General features: G+C 46.5%; 1 protein-coding gene across 1 annotated transcript in view; it reads left to right on the forward strand.

The window, feature by feature from the left end:
* Positions 1 to 3,882: 3,882 nt before the first annotated feature.
* The window catches only part of LOC137375441 (arylacetamide deacetylase-like), an 86,525-nt gene continuing 66,250 nt past the window's right edge, over positions 3,883 to 24,157 (forward strand). The window contains exon 1 of the mRNA XM_068042672.1: positions 3,883 to 4,459. Coding sequence (XP_067898773.1) covers positions 4,322 to 4,459 — 138 coding nt within the window. The 5' untranslated portion in view covers positions 3,883 to 4,321. The remainder of the gene's footprint in view (positions 4,460 to 24,157) is intronic.

Genomic DNA, 24,157 nt, shown 5'->3' on the forward strand with positions numbered 1-24,157 from the left:
TCATACTTGCTGTGGTCTCTTCTTTCTCTCATTGGAGGAGGAGTGCACAGAACAACAGGGAACCAGCAGTGCCCTCCAGTCATCGCCATATTGACATCTGTGCAGGATGAGGTTTGGAATATCTGGCCACTGGGGGGGCACCCAGTTACTTGGTGACAGAATTAAATTTAACACAGCCACAGGTCAGGTAACACAAAGTCAAATTGATTTGATGTCGGCAGCCACTGAAATATAATAATCAACACAATAATGACTTTGAACCCTCTCACCTTGTCAGTTCTAATTCATGTCTTTCATCTCTCATTGGTCCTGCAAGTGTCCCTCAGGAGGTGGTGCAGGATGAGGACAATGACACCTCAGAGGAGGTCACCCACCTTGAGGATGCACCATCACATAACTCATGTGCACCCTCCACCAGCTCCAATACAGACACCTCGGTGGGACCTCCAGGACAGAGAGTTGTGTTCACACATTGTGAGCCACGCATGACAAGTGAACAGTAGCAGGTGAAGACAGGGTCAGCAGTGCAGAGTTCCTGTCAGAGGGCGCAGGACCCCCACAAGCACGACTCAGCCAGAAACAGATGCTGAGTGTCGGGGATCATCCATGAAGAGGACTGTTCTGGAGCTGCAGCAGAAAATGTGTGAGGTTCTGTCAGCCTTTCCGGAGGCACTACACACAATTGGAGAGAGATTGAAGGAGTCTGTCTCTAGGATGAATGCCATGATATCTCAAGCATTCGCACAGATGTCTACGTCCATGGGAAGACTGGCTACCTGCAGGGAGAAGGCAACCGAGTGCACGTTGACCCTCACCAATGGCCTGCACACTCAGACTGCCACCATAGGCAGGATGGAGGAAAGCGTCACCTTGGCCATTCAATACTCCTCTGAAGTGCAGCAAAGTGTCTCCAGCTCATGTCTAGCAGGGCAGGGCAGGTGGGCCATGAGAGGAAAGATGGAAAAAGGGGACATGGAAATGGGGGCTCTGCTCAAAGCTCGGCCATTCCTGACACCATGCCCACACCTTAGTCAGAGGCCCACATGCTGCCTTCTGTCCTGATGGTTCAGTCTAGCCCTGCAGAGGTGCAGGTGGGACAGTCTTTGGTGAGCTCCTCACAGACTCCAAAATATCAAGGGCTTCCGCCATGAGCATCTGAGTTGCAGGTAAATTAACAGCCTGGCCCGAGCTCTGCTGAAACCACAGGGGCTGCACCATGTAAGAGTAATAGAAAAAGGAAGATTAAGGATTTGTAGTTGCACAAAGGTATTCAATTGGGTGTTCAAAACCGTGCTACAGTTGTTACATTTTTGGTTAATGTTTATGAATCATAAACTTTATTTCAAAGCTCCATTGTACCATCCTCCACAATATTGCCTGCTGCCTGCCTCGTGGCCTTCTGCCTTGTGAAAAATATTATGACAAAAGTAAACGATGAGCAAATGGGTGTCTGTCAGATGGACGGATTGTTCCTTGTGAGACTGCTATGTGCTGGGGGCTGGGGGCACAGTGAGTACAGAATTGATGTGCCAGATGGCTGCATGGACTCAGATTAACTGAAGTGTGCCTGAATAGTCTGTTTGGGCATCCCTGGCAGCTAAGTGAGCGGCTACAGGTGCTCTCACCACATCAGGCTCCTCCGCTTCCTCCTGCACCTCCTCTTCCTCCTCCTCCTCCTTCTCTAGTTCCTCCTCTTCTGAAGATGCAGAGCAGTTATCACATTCCTCCTCCTGCAGCTTCAGTCCGCACTGCTGCACAATGTTGCGTAAGGCACAGCAGGCCACTATCATTCTGGACAACCTTGCTGGTGCAGACTGAAAGGCACCCCAGCTCTGTCCAGGCACCTGAATCACATCTTCAGCACCCCAATGGCTTGCTCAATGACCACTTTTGTGCTCATGTGGCTTCTGTTGTACTTTACCTGGGTGTCATTCTTATCAGCCGTGTCATTAGAGTGTAGCTTTTGTCTCCAAGGAGTTATTGACTAACTCTGCTTAGAGATGTTCGAGTCTTGACTGGTGCAGGATGAATGCATCATGGCAGCTCTCTGGATATCTTGGGGAGCCACTCATGTGAATCTTTCATTGCCTGCAGACCAGCTCAATATTGATGGAGTAGAATCCATTTAGATTGATGAATAATGCTGGATGATCTGAGGGTCCCTTGATTGTCACATGTCAATGACTCCCTGTACCTGTGGGAATTCAAGCCAGAGCAGCATATCTGAGCAGCTTCTCATTCTGACTGGCCTCGTCACTGGTGAAGTGCACGATAATGTCAGCCCTGTTAAACACAGCATCTGTCATCTAGGAGTGCACTTGTGCACAGCAGATTATGAAATTCTACAAATATCTCCTGGAAGGAAGTGGAAGTGAAGAAATTAAGGGCTGTGGTGACCTCAACCATCACAGGCAATGCATGTCCACCCAGTCCACTTGGAAGGAGATTGTCTTCAAGGAGGCTGAAAATGCCAGCAACGTCCTGATGGGAAAGTCTGAGCCGCCTGAGGCAATGATGCTCAGTCGAAGCTAATCTTCGGCAGCAATACCGTGTGTTAGGGTTATTGCCTGCTGCGAGCTGGAGCTCTGTACTCAACTCTTCTGTCCTGTGGAGTGACAGGTAGTTGAGGAGAAAGCTGCTGCTACTGCTGCTGATGCTGTTCCTGCTGTTGCTGCTCCTGTTCCCGTCTTTGGTCCAAGGTAGAAATAGCTACCATACTGCTGTGAAGGCTGGCAGGAGGCAAATGCAGATCACGGACAAAATACTCCAAGGTTGAAGAAATGAGCTCCAAAGTATTGGAAGTCATCTCCAAAGCAGTGAAAGCACACTCTCAGAATAGGTCCTCTGAGCAAAAGCCTTTCACTTAGGCAAGGAAACAGCTGCCAGATCTTAATATTTAAAGTAAAAGCAAAATACTGCAGATGCTGGAAATCTGAAATAAAAACAAAAAATTCTGGAAATACTCAGCGGGTCTGGCAGCATCTGTGGAGAGAGAAGCAGAGTTAACATTTCAGGTCTGTGATCTTTCATCAGAACTGGCAAAGATTTAGAAATGTAATAGGTTTTAAGCAAATAAAGCGGGGGGGGGGGGGGGGGGGGGGCGCAAAAGATAACAAAAGGGAAGGTGTTGGTAGGACAGAGGGTCACAGAGAATAACTGACCAGGTCATGCAGCAAAGGCAAAGGGTATGCTATTGGTGTGGTGAAAGGCAAAGCAGTTAGTTCAGAGAGGGTGTTAAATGACGGAATAATAAAACACAAACATGAAAAAAAAAGTGGGCAGGCACATGGTAAAAAAAATGAATGATGAAACAAACTAAAATAAAAAGGGGGGAGGGGCAGTCATGCTCTGAAATTATTGAACTCAATGCACGTTACAGCCTACCGAACTCAACATTGAGTTTAATAATTTCAGAGTATGATTGCCCCCCCCTTTTATATATTTTTAAATTTTTTTTATTAAAACTCCTCTTAATTGCCTTTTAAAATGTGTGAATGTCTGACCCACGGGAGTTTCCCGCACACTGATCAATGAGCTGGAGTTAATCGCGGAATTCAGTGGATTCCTGCTGGTGTCCTGAGATGGTGTCAGTTTCTGGTCTTTGAGCCTGCTGCCTGCACAGAAACCCACCTACCCACCCCTGGCGAGTTAAACTTCCCTGAATTACTATTTCTATTAATCTGTACGATCTACAATTGTTTTAAATAAATTAACAAAAATTCAGGTAACGACAGGTTTATGGTATGGATATTTGCAGGAGATTCCTGAGAATGTGTCAGTCTTTGCATAGGTCTATAGGGGAGACTATTATTTGCAGGAAATACCTTTGTGTGATTATTCGCAGGGTGCCAGTGAGTGCATCAATAATCGCGGAGGGTCCCAGGATTGTGTCAACATTTTGCACCTCCCCCTCTTCCCCCCAAGCATATTAAAGATGTTTTAAAGAGTCAGCACTGCTTCTTAACCCGTTAAACATGCCTCCTGCTTTCCCATCGGATCAGAACTGGAGACGCCTTTGTGCAATGTAACAGGGGGAACTGAGACGCTATTGAGCAACATGGAGCCGAACGAAGTAGCAATAACTGATGGCCCGGGCACTCACATCAACTGCTGAACGATGCAATCAGCTGATATTAACACGTGTTGTCATATCAGTTTGGCAAAATTCGACCTCAAACTTTGTCACGTCCAGAGGCAGCTCGGGAGGAATCCGCGGACACGCTGAGTTCTAATTCATTTGTGGTTTTTTGCATCTTCTGATCTTAGGGACTGGTTGATTGAGACTATCGCATCGCCAGCACAGAGAAAGCCGCCGGTGGAAATGGGAACTAAACTGCTTGTGTTTGCGATAGTCAGCGTGTTGTTGGCGTATTATATATATATCCCACTCCCGGAGGTGATTGGCGAGAGGTGCAAGTTGATGGTGGTGGATGCTTGCTTTCGAAGTTTGGAACACCTGGTAAGATCCTGGTAGAAATATATTTCTTTATATAACGTGCATGTCTGCTTTTATAACCTCTCTCTATTTAATAACTGCACGATCAAAGTGCAGAGAGTATAAACAAGGCGTTGAGTCAGCACTGAGTTTCTCCTGAGGAGTTAAAATGCCCAAATAAACTCTGCTGAACAGATCGACCTCGACATAACAAATGCCTGATATTTTATTGTTACAGCTCGGGAACACTCCTGGGCTTTAAAGTGCAGAAGTAGCACATACCGTGATCAGAAAGATTTTGCCTTATTTTTTGAAAGAACAATTCTTACAGCTGATGTCCCAGGACAACGTTACTGTTTTCTGCCTGCGACCTGTTTTTGGTTTTGCGTCTGCTCCTAACCTGTGGAAGTGCCCCTTTGTTCACTGAAACGACAAAACAAAGGCATTATATTATATTTTCCTACAATTTAATTGATGCAAAATATGGAGGAGTTGATGATGATGTCATGATGTGCTTTTAATAAGTTTAATATAACTGCATTCATATGTGTATGCCGAGCAATGATTGGAGATGAATGGGTAATGTGTTCAAAGGATACTCCCATGTCTGCAATTTTAAGGGAGGTGTTAACAGAATTTCAAATGGGTTAACCCTCCAACTAAATTGCTCTACATATGTGTCAGCTATCTGCCTACAGACATACCCAAGGATAATTCCTTGCTGCACTTTCTCCAAACTTTAATCCAGCAAATGAACTATTTATTGCTTAGTTTGACTTAGAAACAGGTGATTTCACAGGTCTGAGTATTTGCGTCCAAAAACCTGCACAATCTGGACTCGAATATGCAGCTTAAAAGATCTTTTACAATCATCTCCGCCCGAATGCATCTCCGCCCATAATCCTGGCTCTGCCCTAGGTTACAGTCACATATGCAAGTTCGGTGCAATTGCACTTGCTCAGAGGCTCTATAAATAGCAAGGCAGGTTTCAGCTGTGACTCAGTTGGTAGCACTCTAAGTCAGAAGGTTGTGGACTCATCGTCTCCCATTTTAGGGACTTGAGCACAAACATCAAGGCTGACGCTCCCAGTGCAGCACTGAGGCAGTTGGAGATGCCGTCTTGGTTGAGACTTTAAACCAAGACCCTGTCAGGTGGACAGGGAAGATCCCATGAGTGCTATTTCGAAGAGAAGCAGGGCAGTTATCCCTGGTGTCTTGGCCAATAATTATCCTTCAAACAGCATCACTAAAACAGATTATCGGATGATTGTCACTTTGCGGTTTGTGGGAGTTGCTCAGCTTGGATTGGCTGCCATGTTTCCCACATTACAACAGTGACTACACTTCAGAAATACTTCATTGGCTGTAAAGCCCTTTTGAGACATCCTGTGGTCATGCAGGGCGCTATATAAATGCAAGTATTTCTTTGTTGCTTCGCTTGGTGTACAATGTGGTTATCTGTAGACTTGAGCTGTTGGATATACAGTACATTCTGCAAATATCACTGTGAGACTAATCAGTATATGCAGCCATAATAATAAAAGCAAAATACAGCAGATGCTGGAAATCTGAAATAAAAACGCATGGGGGCGCATGGGGTGGCACAGTGGCGCAGTGGTTAGCACCGCAGCCTCGCAGCTCCAGTGACCTGGGTTCAATTCTGGGTACTGCCTGTGCGGAGTTTGCAAGTTCTCCCTGTGACCACGTGGGTTTTCACCGGGTGCTCCGATTTCCTCCCACAGCCAAAGACTTGCAGGTTGATAGGTAAATTGGCCATTGTAAATTGCCCCTAGTGTAGGTAGATGGTAAGAGAATTGAGGAAAGGTGAGGATGTGAGAGGGTAATCGGATTAATGTAGGATTAGTAGAAATGGGTGATTGATGGTCGGCACAGACTCGGTGGGCCAAAGGGCCTGTTTCAGTGCTGTATCTCTAAATAAAAAAATAAATTAAAAATGCTGGAAATACTCAGCAGGTCTGGCAGCATCCTGTGGAGAGAGAAGCAGAGTTAATATTTCAGGTCAGTGACCCTTCTTCAGAACTAGCAAAGATTAGAAATGTAAAAGGTTATAAGGAAGTAAAGTGGGGGTGGGGCAAGAGATAACAAAGGAGAAGGTGTAAATAGGACAAGGTCACAGAATAGCTGACCAGAAGGTAATGGAGCAAAGACAAACAATATGTTAATGGTGTGTTGAAAGACAAAGCATTAGTACAGATAGGGTGCTAACAGACTGAAAATTCAACAGCAGCAAGTACAAACATGAAAAAAAAACCAGTGGGTAAGCTGAACAAACTAAGATGAAATAAAACAAACACACAAAAAATATATTTTAAAAAAATAACCAAAAATACAAGTAAAATGGGGGCCTGTCATGCTCTGAAATGATTGAACTCAGTGTTCAGTCCTGCAGGCTGTAGCGTGCCTAATTGGTAAATGAGATGCTGTTCCTTGAGCTTGCGTTGATGTTCACTGGAACACTGCAGCAATCCCAGAACAGAGATGTGAGCATGAGAGCAGGGAGGGAGTGTTGAAATGGCAAGCAACCGGAAGCTCCGGGTCATGCTTGCGGACTGAGCGGAGGTGTTCCGCAAAGCGGTCACCCAGTCTGCGTTTGGTCGCCCCAATGTAGAGGAGACCACATCATGAGCAGCGAATACAGTATACTACATTGAAAGAAGTACAAGTAAATTGCTGCTTCACCTGAAAGGAGTGTTTGGGGCCTTGGATAGTCAGGAGAGAGGAGGTAAATGGGCAGGTATTACACCTCCTGTGATTGCAGGGGAAGGTGTCATGGGAAGGGGACAAGGTGGGGGAGGAGTGGACCAGGGTGTTGCGGAGGGAACGATCCCTTCGGAATGCTGACAGGGGAAGGGAGGGGAAGATGTGTTTGGTAGTGGCATCACGCTGGAGGTGGCGGAAATGGCGGAGGATAATCCTTTAGATATGGAGGCTGATGGGGTGGAAAGTGAGGACAAGGGGAACCCTGTCACGGTTCTGGGAGGGAGGGGAAGGGGTGAGGGTAGATGTGCGAGAAATGGGCCGGACACGGTTGAGGGCCCTGTCAACCACAGTGGGGGGAAATCCTCGGTTGAGAAAAAAGGAAGACATATCAGAAGCGTTGTCATGGAAGGTAGCATCATCAGAGCAGATCCGTCGGAGACGGAGAAACTGGGAGAATGGAATGGAGTCCTTATAGGAGGCAGGATGTGAAGAAGTGTAGTCGAGCTAGCTGTGGGAGTATATGCAGCCTTTGTTAGAAAACAAAGGAAAGAACAAGAATTTGTAAAGTAACCTTCACATCATTTTTTTTAAATCACAGCAACTACAGAAGCATAGAACCATAGAATGGTTACAGCACAGAAGGAGGCCTTTCAGCCCATCATACCCGTGCTGGCTCTCTGTAAGAGCTACTCACCTCCCTCATTTTTCCCCTTAGTCCTGCAAATCTTTTTCTCCTCAGATAATAATGCAATTCTCCTTGAAAGCCATGATTGAATCTGCCTCCACCACACTCTCAGGCAGTGCATTCCACAAGGGCGGCACAGTGGCGCAATGGTTAGCACTGCAGCCTCACAGCTGCAGGGACCCGGTTTCGATTCTGGGTACTGCCTGTGTGGAGTTTGCAAGTTCTCCCTGTGTCTGCGTGGGTTTTCTCCGGGTGCTCCGGTTTCCTCCCACAAGCCAAAAGACTTACAGGTTGGTAGGTAAATTGGCCATTATAAATTGTCACTAGTATAGGTAGGTGGTAGGGAAATATAGGGACAGGTGGGGATGTTTGGTAGGAATATGGGATTAGTGTAGGATTAGTATAAATGGGTGGTTGATGGTCGGCACAGACTCGGTGGGCCGAAGGGCCTGTTTCAGTGCTGTATCTCTAATCTAATCTAATCTAATCCTAACCAGTTGCTGCATAAAAAAGTTTTTCCTCATGTTGCTGTTGCTTCTGTTGCCAGTCACCTTAAATCTGTGTCCTCTGGTTCTGGACCCTTCTGCCAATGTGAAGTTTCTCCCTATCTGCCCTGTCTGGACCCCTTCATGACTTTGAACACCTCTATCAAATCTCCTCTCAACCTTATCCATGAAGAACAGCCCCAGCTCTGTTAACCTATCCACTTAACTGTAGTCTATCATCCCAGAACCATTCTAGTAAATCTATTCTGCAGTCGCCAAAGCCTTCCCAATGTGTGGTGCCCAGAATTGGACACAATACTCCAGTTGAGGTCAAACCATTTTTTAAAATGGTTTTTGTACTCTGTGCCCCTATTTATAAAGCCCCGGATCCCAAATGACTCATTAACTGCTTCTCAATCTGCCCTGCTACCTTCAATGATTTGTGCACATATACCCCTATGTCTCTCTGCTCCTGCACCCTCTTTATAAGTGCATCCTTTATTTTATTTTGCTTTTCCTCATTCTTTCTACCAAAATGTATCACTTCACATTTCTCTGCATTAAATTTGAACAGACATGTGTCTGTCCATTCCACCAGTCTGTCTATGTCCTGTTGAAGTCTATCATTCTCCTATTCATAGTTTACGCTACTTCCAAGCTTTGTGTCATCTGCAAATTTTGAAATTGTGCCCTCCACACCCAAGTCCAGGACATTAATATAGATCAAGAAAAGCAGGGGTCCAAAACTTGACCCCTGGGGGAACCCACAGCATTAATGGGGAGGTGGTGGCATAGTGGTAGTGTCACTGGACTAGTAGCCCAGAGGCCCAGACTAGTGCTCTGGGGACACGAGTTCGAATCCCATAATGGCAGATGGTGTAATGTGAATTCAATTAATAAATCTGGAATTAAAAATCTAGTCTAATAGAGACCATGAAATCATTGGGGTGGCGCATTGGTTAGCACTGTAGCCTCACAGCTCCAGCGACCCAGGTTCGGTTCTGGCTACTGCCTGTGTGGAGTTTGCAAGTTCTCCCTGTGACTGCGTGGGTTTCTGCCAGTTGCTCCGGATTCCTCCCACAGCAAAAAGACTTGCAGGTTGATAGGAAAATAGTCCATTATAAATTGCCCCTAGTGTAGGTAAGTGGTAGGAGAATTGAGGGAAGGTGGGGATGCGGTAAGAAATATGGGATTAATGTAGGATTTGTATAAATGGGTGATTGATGGTCGGCACAGACTCGGTGGGCCGAAGGGCCTGTTTCAGTGCTGTATCTCTCTATGACTCATTCCTTCCTCCAGTCCAAGAAACAACTGTTCACCACTACTCTCTTCCAGTCATTCAGCCAACTTCGTATCCATGCTGCCACTGTCCCTTTTATTCCATGGCCTTCAACTTTGTTGACAAGCCTGTAATGTAGTAATTTATCAAATGCCTTTTGGAAGTCCATGCATACCACATCAACTTCATTACGCTCAATAACTCTCTCTGCTACTTCATTGAAAAACTCAATCAAAAGTTAAATATTATTTTCCCTTAACAAATCCATGCTGACTTTATTTAGTTAATCCAAGTGACTGTTAATTGTGTCCCAGATTATTGTTTCTAAAAGCTTTCCCAAAACCAAGATTAAACTGATTGGCCTGTAGCTGCTGGACTTATCATTACACCCTTTCTTGAACAAGGGTGTAACATTTGCATTTTCCAGTGTTCTGGTAGCACCCCTGTATTTAAGGAGGATTGGAAGATTATGGCCAGTATCTCTGCAATTTCCACCCTTATTTCCCTCAGTATCCTCAGATGAATCTGATCCAGTTCTTGTAACTTATCACTGTTAAGTGCAGCCAGCCTTTCTAGACATCTTTATTAATTTTTAGCCCATCCAGTGTTTCAGCTGCCTCCTCTTTCACTACGACTTTGGCAGCATCTTCTTCCTTGGTAAAGACAGATGAAAAGTACTTATTTAGTATCTCGGCCATGCCCTCTGCCTCCATGCTTAAATCCTCTTTTTGGACCCTAAATGGACCCACTCCTCCTCTTATTACCTTTTTACTGTTTGTTGCCTATAGAAGACCTTTGGATTCCTTTTATATTGGCTGCAAGTCTCTTCTCATACTCTGTCTTTGCTGCTCTTTTTCCTTTCTTCAATTCAAAAGTATTTCATTGCCAGTAAAGCGTTTTGGTCCAGCAAAAGCTGCGAGATATTGCAAGTCCTTTCCTTTTATATTGTAGGGAAACACAGCTGTCAACATGTGCACAGTTATTCCTGCAAACAACAACATGGACAGGTACTGGTTAATCTTTTGCTGGTGTTGGTGGAAACCTGCATCATCCTAAATTATGTGCTCCAGTCTCTGGAGTGTAACTTGAACCGATGACCTTCTGATTCAGTGGGCAAGAGTAGTACTGCTGAGCCACATAAAGTGTTGCCGAATCATTTTTGGAACAAAGCCAATGAATTTCTACACTACTATATTGCTGTGCAATTTGCATCACTCTCAGATCAAAGTAGAGCTCTGCACTTGTAATCCAGTGCATTTATGTCGTCCTGTTCATCAGCCCCTGACTGACAGCAGTGTTTCTAATGTTGCAAAAGAGCTAAAAGATCACCAGCAAACTGCTTTCAGTTTTAATGTTGAAAGTTTTCATTTTACATAGATGGAATTCAGATGGCATTACATGGCTAGACAAACAATAACTGAAACAATAGCAGCCTGCATTTATATTATGCCTTCAGTGTAATGTCACGTCTCAAGGTGCTTCACGGAAGTGGCATCAAAGTAAATCTGACACTGAGCCACATAAAGAGATATTAGGATAGGTGAGAGGTAGTTTTTAAGAATTGTATTCAAGGAGGAGAGCGAGGCAGAGCGGACCAAGCAGGGAATTCCAGAGCTTAGGGCCTAGCTAGCTGAAAGTGCGGCTGCCAAAGGTGGGACAATAGAAATCAGGGATGCAGAAGAGATCAGATTTGGAGGAACACAGAGAGCTCAGAGGGTTGTAGAGCTGGAGGAGGTTTCAGAGATAGGCTTGGGGCAAGGTCATGGAGTGTCTTAAACAAAAGAATGAGACCGGGAGCCAATGTAAGTCAGTGAGCACAGGGGAGATAGACGAACTGGACTTGGCAGCCGAGTTTTGGATGAACTGAAGTTGATGGAGGGTTCAAAATAGCAAGTCAGCCAGGAGAGGTTTGGAATAATCTAGTCTGGGGATAAAAAAAGGATGGATGAGGTTATTGGTCAAGTTAATTACATATTCAGCGAGATTATGCTGCAGTTCTGCTGTATGCCTTGATTTGGGTGCACTGCAGAAGATGGCTATAATCACTGATCATTATAAGAAACTACATTTCAAAAGTTAAGACTGCAGTAGTTTTAGGGAAATTTTATCAGGTTTGTATTGTGTGAAATTTGAGGGCCACAAATTAGCATATGCATTTTTAACTTATTCATTCTCAGGATGAGCTGTGTCCAATTCCCGGTACCGACCTTTAGGTAGAACATCAATTCCTTGGAAGGTATTTACTAGAATGATGTCAGGGATGTGGAATTTATCTGGCGAGTTATCAGAAGAGACTAGAGAAGCTGTAATTCCTCTCTCCCCACCCCTTCTGATCTGACTCCTTGCTGTGTATTCACTATACCCTCTGACCTTTCCCTCTCTGATGCTGAACGTTCTGTACTCAGCAAAGGACTCAGTTTTGTCCCCTTACGCCCCCACCTCAATGAATTTCGCGCTCGACATGATGTTGAACTCTTCTTCCGTCGATTTCGCCTCCGGGCTCACTTCTTTGACCAGGCGTTCCCACCCCCCCACCCCCCCCCCCTCCGACCAGCAGACCCATTCACCCCCTCCAGCATTCTACCTCTACCTGGACCCCTCCCTCTGGCCTCTTACCCGCTCTTGATCTTTTCATTGAAAACTCTCTGCAAGGCATCAGCTGTATCAATTTCTCTGCCCCCCTCACTCACTCTAACCTGCTCCCCTCTGAACTTGCCGCACTCCGTTCTCTCAGGTCTAACCCCGACATTGTCATCAAACTTGCAGACAAGGGTGATGCTGTTGTTGTCTGGCGTACCGACCTCTACCTTGCGGAGGCTCAGCGCCAACTCACAGACAGTTCTTCCTACTTCCCCCTGGACCATGACCCCACCACCGAACATCAAGCTACAAGCTTCTTGACAAGGACTGTCACTGACCTCATCTTCTCTGGAGATCTTCCCTCTACAGCTTTCAACCTCAAGGTCCTGCAACCCCGGAAAGCCCGCTTCTACCTCCTTCCCAAAATCCACAATCAGGACTGTTCTGGCAGACCCATCATTTCAGCCTGTTCCTGCCCCAGTGAACTTATTTCTTCCTATCTTGACTCTATCTTTTCTCCCCTGGTCCAGTCTCTTCCCACCTACATCCGTGACTCTTCTGACGCCCTATGTCATTTTGACAATTTCCAGTTTCCTTGCCCTAACCGCCTCCTCTTCACTATGGATGTCCAATCTCTCGACACCTCCATCCCCCACCAGGACAGTTAGAGGGCTGTCTGCTACTTCCTTGAACAGAGGCACAACCAGTCCCCATCCACCACTACCCTCCTCCGCCTGGCTGAACTTGTTCTCACATTGAACAACTTCTCCTTCAACTCCACTCACTTCCTTTAAGTAAAAGGTGTTGCTATGGGTACCCGCATGGGACCTAGTTAGGCCTGTCTTTTTGTGGAATATGTCGAACATTTCTTGTTCCAGTCCTACTCAGGCCCCCTCCCCCAACTCTTTTTCAGGTACATTGATGACTGTATTGGTGCCGTTTCCTGCTCCCCCCCGGAACTAGAAAACTTTATCAACTTTGCTTCTAATTTCCACCCTTCTCTCACCTTCACATGGTCCATTTCCGACACTTCCCTTCCCTTCCTCGACTTCTCTGTCTCGATCTTTGGGGATAGGCTGTCTACTAATATTCATTATAAGCCCACTGACTCCCACAGCTACCTCGACTACACTTCTTCACACGCTGCCTCCTGTAAGGACTCCATTCCATTCTCCCAGTTTCTCCGTCTTTGACGCATCTGCTCTGATGATGCTACCTTCCATGACAGGGCTTCTGATATGTCTTCCTTTTTCCTCAACCGAGGATACACCCCACTGTTGTTGGCAGGGCCCTCAACCGTGTCCGGCCCATTTCCCGCACCTCTACCCTCACCCCTTCCCCACCCTCCCAGAACCGCGACAGGGTGCCCCTTGTCCTCACGTTCCACCCCACCAACCTCCGCCACTTCCGCCACATCCAGCGTGATGCCACTACCAAACGCATCTTCCCCTCCCTTCCCCTGTCAGCATTCCGAAGGGATCGTTCCCTCTGCGATATCCTCGTCCACTCCTCCATTACCCCCACCACCTCATTCCTTCCCATGGCACCTTCCCCTGCAGTCGCAGGATGTGTAGTACCTGCCCATTTACCTCCTCTCTCCTCACTATCCAAGGCCCCAAACACTCCTTTCAGGTGAAGCAGCGAGTTACTTGTACTTCTTTCAATTTAGTATACTGTATTCGCTGCTCACAATGTGGTCTCCTCTACATTGGGGAGACCAAACGCAGACTGGGTGACTGCTTTGCGGAACACCTCCCCTCAGTCCATAAGCATGACTCCGAGCTTCCGGTTGCTTGCCATTTCATCACCCCCCTGCTCTCTGCTCACATCTCTGTCCTGGGATTGCTGCAGTGTTCCAGTGAACATCAACGCAAGCTCGAGGAACAGCATCTCATTTACTGATTAGGCACATTACAGTCTACCGGATGGAACATTGAATTCAATAATTTCAGAGCATGACGGGCCCCCCTTTTTATGTTTAATTATTTTTTCTTTTTTTCTTTTTTCTTTTTTATTTGGTTATTTTATTTTAGGTTTTTTAGTATGTTTAGTTTGTTTCTACTGTGGCCACTTTCTGTTTTTTAAAAAAAATTTATTGCTTATGCTTGGAGTGCTTTGTGCTTTACAGTCTATTCACACCCTCTCTGCACTAACGCTTTGTCTTTCAGCGCACCATTAACATACCGTTTGCCTTTGCTCCATGACCTTTTGGTCAGTTATTCTCTGTGACCTTGTCCGATCAACACCCTCTCTTTTGTTATCTCTTGCCCCAACACTCTCTTTACTTGCTTAAAATCTTTTACATTTCTAATATTTGTCAGTTCTGATGAAGGGTCACTGACCTGAAGCGTTAACTCTGCTTCTCTCTCCACAGATGCTGCCAGACCTGCTGAGTTATCCAGCATTTCCTGTTTTTATTTCTGTAATTCCTCTCCATTTATTAAGGGGAATTACCAAAATTAAGAGGGGTTTTGATAGGGTAGATATGGAGAGAATTGGCGGGAAGGTTGGTAACCAGAGGGGACAGAGTTAAAATAATTTGCAAAAAAGCCAAGAGGGAGATAAGGAGAAATTTTCCTACTCAGCGAGTTTTTATGGAATGCATTGCCCAAAAGGATGTCAAAGCAGATTCAATAGCAAATATCAAAAAGGAAATTGGATTTCTACTTAAAAAGGATAAGTTTATATTTCTATGAGGAAAAAGCAGGGGAGTGGGACTTTTATTTAATTCATTCGTGGGATGTGTGTGTTGCTGGCAAGCCCAGCATTTATTGTCCATCCCTAATTGCCTTTGAGAAGGTGGTGATGAGCTGCCTTTTTGGACCACTGTGGTCCATGTGGTGTATATACACTCACAGTGCTGTTAGGCAGGAGATCCAGGATTTTGACCCTAAACACTGAAGGAATGGTGATATATTTCCAAGTCAGGACAGTGTGTGACTTGGAGGAGAACTTGCAGGTGGTGATGTTTCCACGCATCTGCTGACCTTGTTCCTTTCGTTGAGCGAGGTTGCAGGTTTGGAAGGTGCTGTTTAACGAGCCTCGGTGCTTTGCTGCAGTGCATCTTGTAGATGGTACATACTGCTGCCACTGTGCGCCAATGGTGGAAGGAGTGAATGTTGGTGGATGGTGTGCTAATCAAGTGGGCTGCTTTGTCCTGGATGGTGTCAAGCAGCTTGAGTGTTGTTGGAGCTGCATGCATCCAGGCTAGTGGAGAGTCTTCCATCACACTACAGACTTGTGCCTTGTAGATGGTGGACTGGCATTGGTGAGGACAAGCCCAGCAACTACAGACCAGTCAGTATATCCTCGGTGGTGGGAAAGCTTTAGAAATGATAATTTAAGACAAAATTAATAATCACTTATCAAATGTGGATTAATTAAGGAAAGCCAGCATAGATTTGTTCAGGGAAAATAATGTTTAACTGACTTGTTTGAGTTTTTTGATGAAGTAACAGAGAAGGTTGATGAGGGTAATGCGATAGATGTGGTGTACATGGACTTCCAAAAGGCTTTTGATAAAGTACCACATAACAGGCTTGTCAGAAAAGTTAGAGCCCATGGAATAAAAGGAACAGTAGCAGCATGGATTTGAAATTGGTTCAGCAACAGGAAACAATAGTTGTGAGCGGTTGTTTTACAGACTGGAGGAAGGTATAAAATGGGGCTCCCCAGGGGCTGCTGTTAGGACCCCTGCTTTTCGTGATACATATTAATGACCTAAACTTGGGTGTACACGGCACAATTTCAAAATTAGTGGATGACCCAAAACTTGGAAGTATTGAGAACTGTGAGAAGGATAGTGATAAACTTCAAAAGGACATAGACAGGCTGGTGGAATGGGTGGACAAGTAGTCGATGAAATTTAATGCAGAAAAGTGCAATGTGATTCATTTTGGTAGGACAAATGAGGAGAGGCAATATAAATTAAAGGGTACAATTCTAAAGGGGTGCAGGAGCAGAGGGACCTGGGTGTATATGTGCAGAAATCATTGAAGGTTGCAAGACAGGTTGAGAAAGCGGTTAATAAAGCATATGGTACCCTGGGCTTTGTAAATTGGGCCATAGAGTACAAAAGCAAGGAAGTTATGCTAAACCTGTATAAAAGACTTGCTCAGATTCAACTGGAGTATTGTATCCAGTTCTGGGCACCACACTTTAGGAAGGATGTGAAGGATTAGAGAGGGTGCAGAAAGGATTTACGAGACTGGCTCCAGGGATGAGGAACTTCAGTTATATGGATAGGCTGGGGAAACTGGGACTGTTCTCCTTGGAAAAGAGCAGATTAAAAGGAGATTTGATTGAGGTGTTCAAAATCATGAGAGGTCTGGACAGAGTAGATAGGCAGAAACTGTTCCCATTAGTGGAAGGATCAGTACCAAAGGACACCGATTTAAGGTGATTGGCAAAAGAAGCAAAAGAAGCAAAGGCAACATGAGGAAGTGGGATCTGGAATGCACTGCCTGAGAATGTGGTGGAGGCAGATTCAATCAAGGCCTTCAAAAGAGAATTGAATAATTATCTGAGGAGAAAAGATTTGCAGGAGTACGGGGTAAAGGCGGGAAGTGGGACTAGATGAGTTGCTCTTGCAGATAGATGGCACAGACACGATGGGCTGAATGGCCTCCTCCTGTGCTGTAACCATTCTATGATTCTCAGAATCAAGAATCTTCCAATTGGATAACTGTTTCCCAATTGGTGATGGGTGACCAATGGTGGGATCGTGGGGGCAGGATAGTTGGAGGCAGGAAACCTCCAAAAATGCGTTCAACCAGAGTTAACAACTCTCAGGAGCACCGTGTCTGGAATCTGAATGCAGAGGCGAGTGGACCCCCCAAGAGTTCCTACCCATTTCCATCCTGCGGGGCTTGCTGAATCCGAACCCAAGTACATGCCCAAACAGGCGAAACTCCACAGCAGGAGCTTCAATTAATAAAATGACCTCTGAGGGCCTCGGCACTAGCAAACATTCCCACCCATCCCGCGTGTATTGACAAATCTACACTTGCAGGGAAAGGCAGAGTACATTACACATTCATCCACACATGTGTATATTATAAAGAATGTCCACGAAGGAAATCTTTTGAAAATAGAACTGAAATTGAGATTGCTTTGCAGATGAGTCCCAAATCATTACCATCAGAAAAGGTATGCCTGAGCTCCCTCTCTGGCAGTTTCTACTGTGCCTCTAATGTTTAAAACAAGGATCCTTGTAAAATGTGCATGGTTAGAAACGTAGAAAAGTTACGGCACAGAAAGAGGCCATTCAGCCCATCGTGTCTGTGCCGGCTGAAAAAACTAGCTGCCCATTCCAAATCCACCTTCCAGCACCTGGTCCATAGCCTTGCAGGTTACAGCACTGGAGGTGCAGGTCCAGATACCTTTCAAATGAGCAGAGGGTTTTGCCTCCACCACCAATCCGGGCAGCGAATTCCAGACACCCACCAACTTCTGGGTGAAAAAGTTTTTCCTCATCTCCCTAAGCAGAATTCCTAAATCACTGTAGATAGCTATGTCAGAGACAGAACAATATTGAACTCTTCTCGGGGGCGCCTCCCAAGATTCCAACCCAGTTTGTAGGTGATGTTGCATGACATCAAAAAAAAATTATCCAGGACAATCAAACTGCTGCCTGGGCCCCCTTGCTGTGCTATCTCCACAGACTGCCTAAACGTGAGCAAAATTCTGGGCAGCCTCCTAACTCGGCCACATGGTGGATCTACCTGAAGTGGCTGCAGGAGAACTGACCCTCTTAGTTGGCCAGTTTGGCTTGAGGTAATATGGAAGATAGCCAAGTTCAGAAAATCATGTATTCGCCCAGACAGAATTTGACATTTAAAAAAAATCTTGTTCCTGTTGCTGCCCAGCTTGCCAACAGCAACATAGGTGGAGCTGTGGCTGCTTCCACCCCTCAGAAATAGGAGGAGGAAGTATATAAGGTCAATGCCAAAAGGTTCTGTTGGGGCAGTACTGAGGGGAAACCGGAAAGTAAAGGGCTGTTGACGTTGCTGATTGGCAGTATTGCCACCAGTTACTACAGTATTAAATACATCTTGCTCCATGGTTTGCAGCTCTGTCTGAAAGATCTTGAAGATCTTATTATCTGTTGCTTATGCGGATCTTCGCAATAGGCAACGTTAGAAGTGAATAGATGTTTGAAATGCAAGGCAATCAACTGAAGTTAAAGATAAGACTAGTCATTAGAATGATACAGCATAGACAAAGGCCATTTGGCCAATCATTCCTGTGCCATCTCTTTGAAATAGCTATCCAATTAGTCCCACTCCCTGTAGCTCTGCAAATTTCTCCTTTTCAGGTATTTATCCAATTCTCTTTTGACAGTGACCATTGAATCTACTTCAACCACCCTTTCAGGCAGTGCATTCCAGATCATCATAACTCACTGCGTGAAAACATTTCTCCTCATCTTGACTCTTTTTTTGCCAGTTAACTTAAGTCTGTGTCCTGTGGTTCCAACCCTTCTGCCAGAGAACCGCAGAAAAATTACGGCACCGAAGGAGGCCATTCAGCCCATTGTGTCTGCGTTGAGCATAAAAATTAGCCGCCCAATCTAATCCCACCTTCCAGCACCTGGTCCGTAGCCTTGCAGGTTACAGCACTTCAGGTGCAGGTCCAGGTACCTTTTATAACATTTCGAACAGTTTTTGCTTATTTAATTTACCAAAACTCATCATGATTTTGAGTTATCATGCCATAGTTCTGATCAAGGCACAAATTTTGGATGGGCCAAAACCATCCCATTTATTCCTCTTGTATAGATTCCCAATAGACCAACTTCCTTCCTGTTCATGGATTTTCGGTAGCCAGATAGTTCTTCTTCACCTCACTGCATAAATCCCTAATGCACAGTTCTCTTCCCATTCATTTGCATTGTATCGCATTCCAATGGACCGTCCCATTCCATTCACTCCAAGTTTCCTTGCTTTTACTTCACTTCTTGTACTTGGAATATCATGTGATACACTGCAAGCCTTTAATTTGCTGAAAATAATACATTTGGCTGCTGCCACAGACGCTGTGAAGCATGACTGCAAATTGCACAATAAGGCACTTCAATAACATAGTCAATAGCTGATTTTCCTAAAAAAATCTATTAATATTTTCATTATAAAATACCACAATTATATTAAATTGGCTAGCCACATTCATTCCTCTCTTCTGTGACTTCAATCCTGTTTTCTTTGCAAGGACTTTTGTTTGATGAAAATATGGTCTGGAAATCTTCTTCTTTGGCCTCCTTATCTCGAGAGACAATGGGTAAGCGCCTGGAGGTGGTCAGTGGTTTGTGAAGCAATGCCTGGAGTGGCTATAAAGGCCAATTCGAGAGTGACAGACTCTTCCACGGGTGCTGCAGATAAAATTGGTTGTCGGGGCTGTTACACAGTTGGCTCTCTCCTTGCGCTTCTGTCTTTTTTCCTGCCAACTGCTAAGTCTCTTCGACTTGCCACACTTTAGCCCCGCCTTTATGGCTGCCCGCCAGCTCTGGCGATCACTGGCAACTAACTCCCACGACGTGTGATCAATGTCACAGGACTTCATGTCGCGTTTGCAGATATCTTTAAAGCTGAGACATGGACGGCCAGTGGGTCTGATACCAGTGACGAGCTCGCTGTACAATGTGTCCTTGGGGATCCTGCCATCTTCCATGTGGCTCACATGGCCAAGTCATCTCAAGCGCTGCTGGCTCAGTAGGGTGTATATGCTGGGGATGTTGGCCGCCTCGAGAACCTCTGTGTTGGATGATGCCACCTGATGCCAAGCATTCTCCAGAGGCAGCGAAGATGGATTGAATTGAGATGTCGCTCTTGGCTGACATACGTTGTCCGGGTTTCGCTGCCGTAGAGCAAGGTACTGAGGACACAGGCTTGATAGACTCGGACTTTTGTGTTCTGTGTCAGTGCGCCATTTTCCCACACTCTCTTGACCAGTCTGGACATAGCAGCGGACACCTTTCCATGTGCTTGTTGATTTCTGCATCGAGAGACAGGTGATAGTTGAGCCTAGGTAGGTGAACTCTTGAACCACTTCCAGAGCGTGGTCGCTGACATTGATGGATGGAGCATTTCTGACGTCCTGTCCCATGATGCTCATTTTCTTGAGGCTAATGGTTAGGCCAAATTCATTGCAGGCAGCTGCAATCCTGTCGATGAGACTCTGCAGACACTCTCCAGTGTGAGATGTTACTGCAGCATCGTCAGCAAAGAGGAGTTCCCTGATGAGGACTTGCCGTACTTTGGTCTTCGCTCTTAGACGGGCAAGGTTGAACAACCTGCCACCTGATGTTGTGTGGAGGAGAATTCCTTCTTCTGAAGACTTGAACGCATGTGAGATCAGCAGTGAGAAGAAGATCCCAAACAGTGTAGGTGCGAGAACACAGCCCTGTTTCACGCCACTCAGGATATGAATTGTGCCTTTCATATTGTCATGGAATGAGGTGATGATACTTAGTAGCTTTGGTGGACATCCAATTTTTTCTAGAAGTCTGAAGAGACCATGTCTGCTGACGAGGTCAAAGGCTTTGGTGAGATCAATGAAAGCAACGTAGAGGGGCATCTGTTGTTCGCGGCATTTCTCCTGTAGCTGGCGAAGGGAGAACAGCATGTCAATGGTGGATCTCTCTGCTCGAAAGCCACACTGTGGCTCAGGGTAGGCACGCTCAGCCAGCTTCTGGAGTCTGTTTAAAGCGACTCGAGCGAAGACTTTCCCCACTATGCCGAGCAGGGAGATTCCACGGTAGTTGTTGCAGTCACCGCGGTCACTTTTGTTCTTATAGAGGGTGATGATATTGGCATTGCGCATGTCCTGTGGTACTGCTCCCTCATCCCAGCATAGGCAAAGCAGTTCGTAGAGTGCTGAAAGTATAGCAGGCTTGGCACTCTTGATTATTTCAGGGGTAATGCCGTCCTTCCCAGGGGTGTTTCCGCTGGCTAGTGAATCAATGGCATCACTGAGTTCCGATTTTGTTGGCTGTACGTCCAGCTCATCCATGACTGGCAGAGACTGGGCTGCATTGAGGACGGTCTCAGTGACACCATTTTACCTGGAGTACAGTTCTAGGTAGTGCTCCACCCAGCGGTCCATTTGCTTGTGTTGGTCAGTGAATGTGTCCCCTGATTTAGATTTGTGGGCGGCAATCTTCTTGATGGTTGACCCAAAAACCCTCTTAATGCCATCATACATTCCTCTGATGTTTCTGGTTTCAGAGGCCAGCTGAATATGGCTGCATAGGAGTTGCCAGTAGTCATTTGCGCAGTGCCTGGCCGTTCTTTGTGCAGCGCTTCTGGCTGCTTTAAGTGCTACGGATGTTAACTCGCTGGGGGCTTTCTTGTAGTTCAGCAGTGCAATGCGCTTAGCGGCTATGACAGGTTTCAGCTCTTCAAAGTGAGATCGAAACCAGTCTACATTCTGCTTCACACATTTGCCATAGATGGTCATTGCTGAGTCATAGATGGCGTCTCTGATGTGGAAACTCAATGAGAAGATGGGGGGGCTGAATTTTTGACATGGAGGTGGCAAACAGAAGCTGGCTTTGTTTTGGGTCAAAAGCTCGTCTCTGGTGGGAAACTGATTAATTGAAGCCTTTAAATGAAATGGAGATGGGTTTCCTGTCCACTTCGAGCTAGTGGGGGCAGGAATAGAGGCAGGTCAGTTGAAGTGTGGGACTGATTTAGACTCCCCATGGCAGCCATCACTGTGGCTACTAGTTGTCCCAAGGGAAAAATCTGCTGATTGTGCCAAAACCGTCCACTGCACAAGAGGGAAGTTAGATGCCTCGGGGGGAGCTGGAGGCCTGGCACCCAGCGTAGGGCAGCCCATCACGTTATCGATGCTGACCTGGATCTAATGCTGGAGGCTGTGAGGAAGCGGAGGAAAGGCCTCTTCCCGGAGGGTGGCAGGAGGTAGCCACCTCGTCGTGCAGAATGAGCACCTCTCTATTCAGTGTCATCTCCTTCCACCTCCTCTCCCTCCTCCTTGCTCACCTCCTGCTCCTGTTCCTTCCCAGATGAGCTGTATTCCTCCAGGGCCTTATTGCCCTCAAGGTCCACACCTCTCTGGAGGGTCATATTATGGAGAGAGCATGCAGACCACCACAATGACCGAGGCCCATGCAAGAGGGTATTGGCGGGCACCACCCACCCAGTCCAGGCACCGGAATCATATTTTGAGAAGCCCAATGGCCCGCTTAGTGTTTTTTCTAGTGAGCAGGTGGCGTTGGTTGTATCGCCTCTGTGCCTCAGGGGTTCTCGTAGAGGGGTCAGTAGCCATCTCTTCAGGGGGCATCCCTTGTCCCCGAGGATCCATCCATACACTTTGGGGGTTGGAGTGAAGAGCTGAGGCAGAGTTGATTGGCAGAGGATGAAGGAGTCACGGCAGCTGCCAGGAAAGTGAGCGCACACATGGAGGAAGCTCTTGTTGTGGTCGCAGATCAGTTGGACATTGAGGAAGTGGAAGCCCTTCCTGTTGATGAATCTGATTCGGTGGTCACTGGGTGTCTTGATGGGCACATGGTTGCAATCAATGATGCCCTGGACCTGGGAGAAACCAGGATGGAGGCAAAACCCAATGCCCTCGATGCCTGGAAGGCTCTGTTTGGTGTGAAAAGAATGTGCTTCCTGCTCTGGCACAGAGGGCATCAGTGACCAATGAGTTGCAGTGGTGTGCAGCCGTTTGCTGAGATACCACTTAGGCCTGAAGCTAATCCTTGGAAGGAGCCTGAAGCGAAGAAGTTCAAGGACACAATGACTTTGAGGGCCACTGGCAGGGCATGGTGACCAGTGCTGTGAAGTCTTTGGCAACAAGGGCACAGATGTCTGTGAACATCTGCCTGCAGAGTCACAGTCCTGTAGCACTGGTTCTTGGTCATCTCCAGGTAGCTTCATCTTCAGCGGTGGATCCTGTGATGAGGTTTTGGCCTCCATTGCTTTCCTGCCCCTCTTAGCTTTCATGTGCCCTCCTGATGCCCAGGGTTCTGCCCTTTCCGCGGAAGGTGTTGCCTCTCATTGCTACTAGGCCCAAAATCTGACAGTTGTGCCCCCATTGCCATCTGAAGCTTTGCTTCTGGACAGGTGGCCGCCCAATTGTCCTTGGCAGCTTTACCCCCTGCTCTTCTGCCCCTGTGATGCCAGGGGGGGTGCGACCCCATTCAATGCCTGTGCACTGAGTGCCCAGTCTCTCTGCCACCTGTGCAGCACCAAGGGCACCCCCTTACCAAGTACCGAGTGCCCCTTTTGTCCTGCTGACCCTACTATGGGGCCGGTGTAATGCCCCGGGACATCCATGCCTGACTCCCCACTCTTTACCTGCCTCCCGGGTAACCTATGTGCCCCTTTAAAAATTCCACCGTCAATCTTGACAAATTCTTAACGAGCTTTTTAACTGATTTAATTGGACTCCTTTAGGAGGAGAGGGATTCTTGTCACCTTTCCCCCTCCCCACCCCCCTGCTTCTGTGGTTATCATTGCTGCTGGCACTGGGAACGGCGTCCTGTAATTGACACGGCATCCTGCACTAGTATTTTCAGCCCTCACCCGCCCCGGCTCTGTTCCCAACTTCGGGGGGCCCCGTAAATTCAGCCCAGGATCATTGAATTTACTGTGCAGTCTCAAAGGCCGAAGAAAATTGCCGGGTAAATTAAGCATAGAAACCCTTAATGTATTTAGAACATAGAACAGTACAGCACAGTACAGGCCCTTCGGCCCACGATGTTGTGCCGAACCTTCAACCTACTCTAAGATCAAACTAACTACCTACCCTTCATTCTACTATCATCCATGTACCTATCCAAGAGTCGCTTAAATGCTCCTAATGTATCTGCTTCTACTACCACTGCTGGCAGCGCATTCCACGCACCCACCACTCTCTGTGTAAAGAACCTACTTCTGACATCTCCCCGAAACCTTCCTCCAATCACCCTAAAATTATGCCCCCTGGTGATAGCCCTTTCCACCCTG

This window comes from Heterodontus francisci, chromosome 11 (assembly GCF_036365525.1).
Source record: "Heterodontus francisci isolate sHetFra1 chromosome 11, sHetFra1.hap1, whole genome shotgun sequence".
In the NCBI taxonomy this organism is placed as follows: Eukaryota; Metazoa; Chordata; class Chondrichthyes; order Heterodontiformes; family Heterodontidae; genus Heterodontus; species Heterodontus francisci.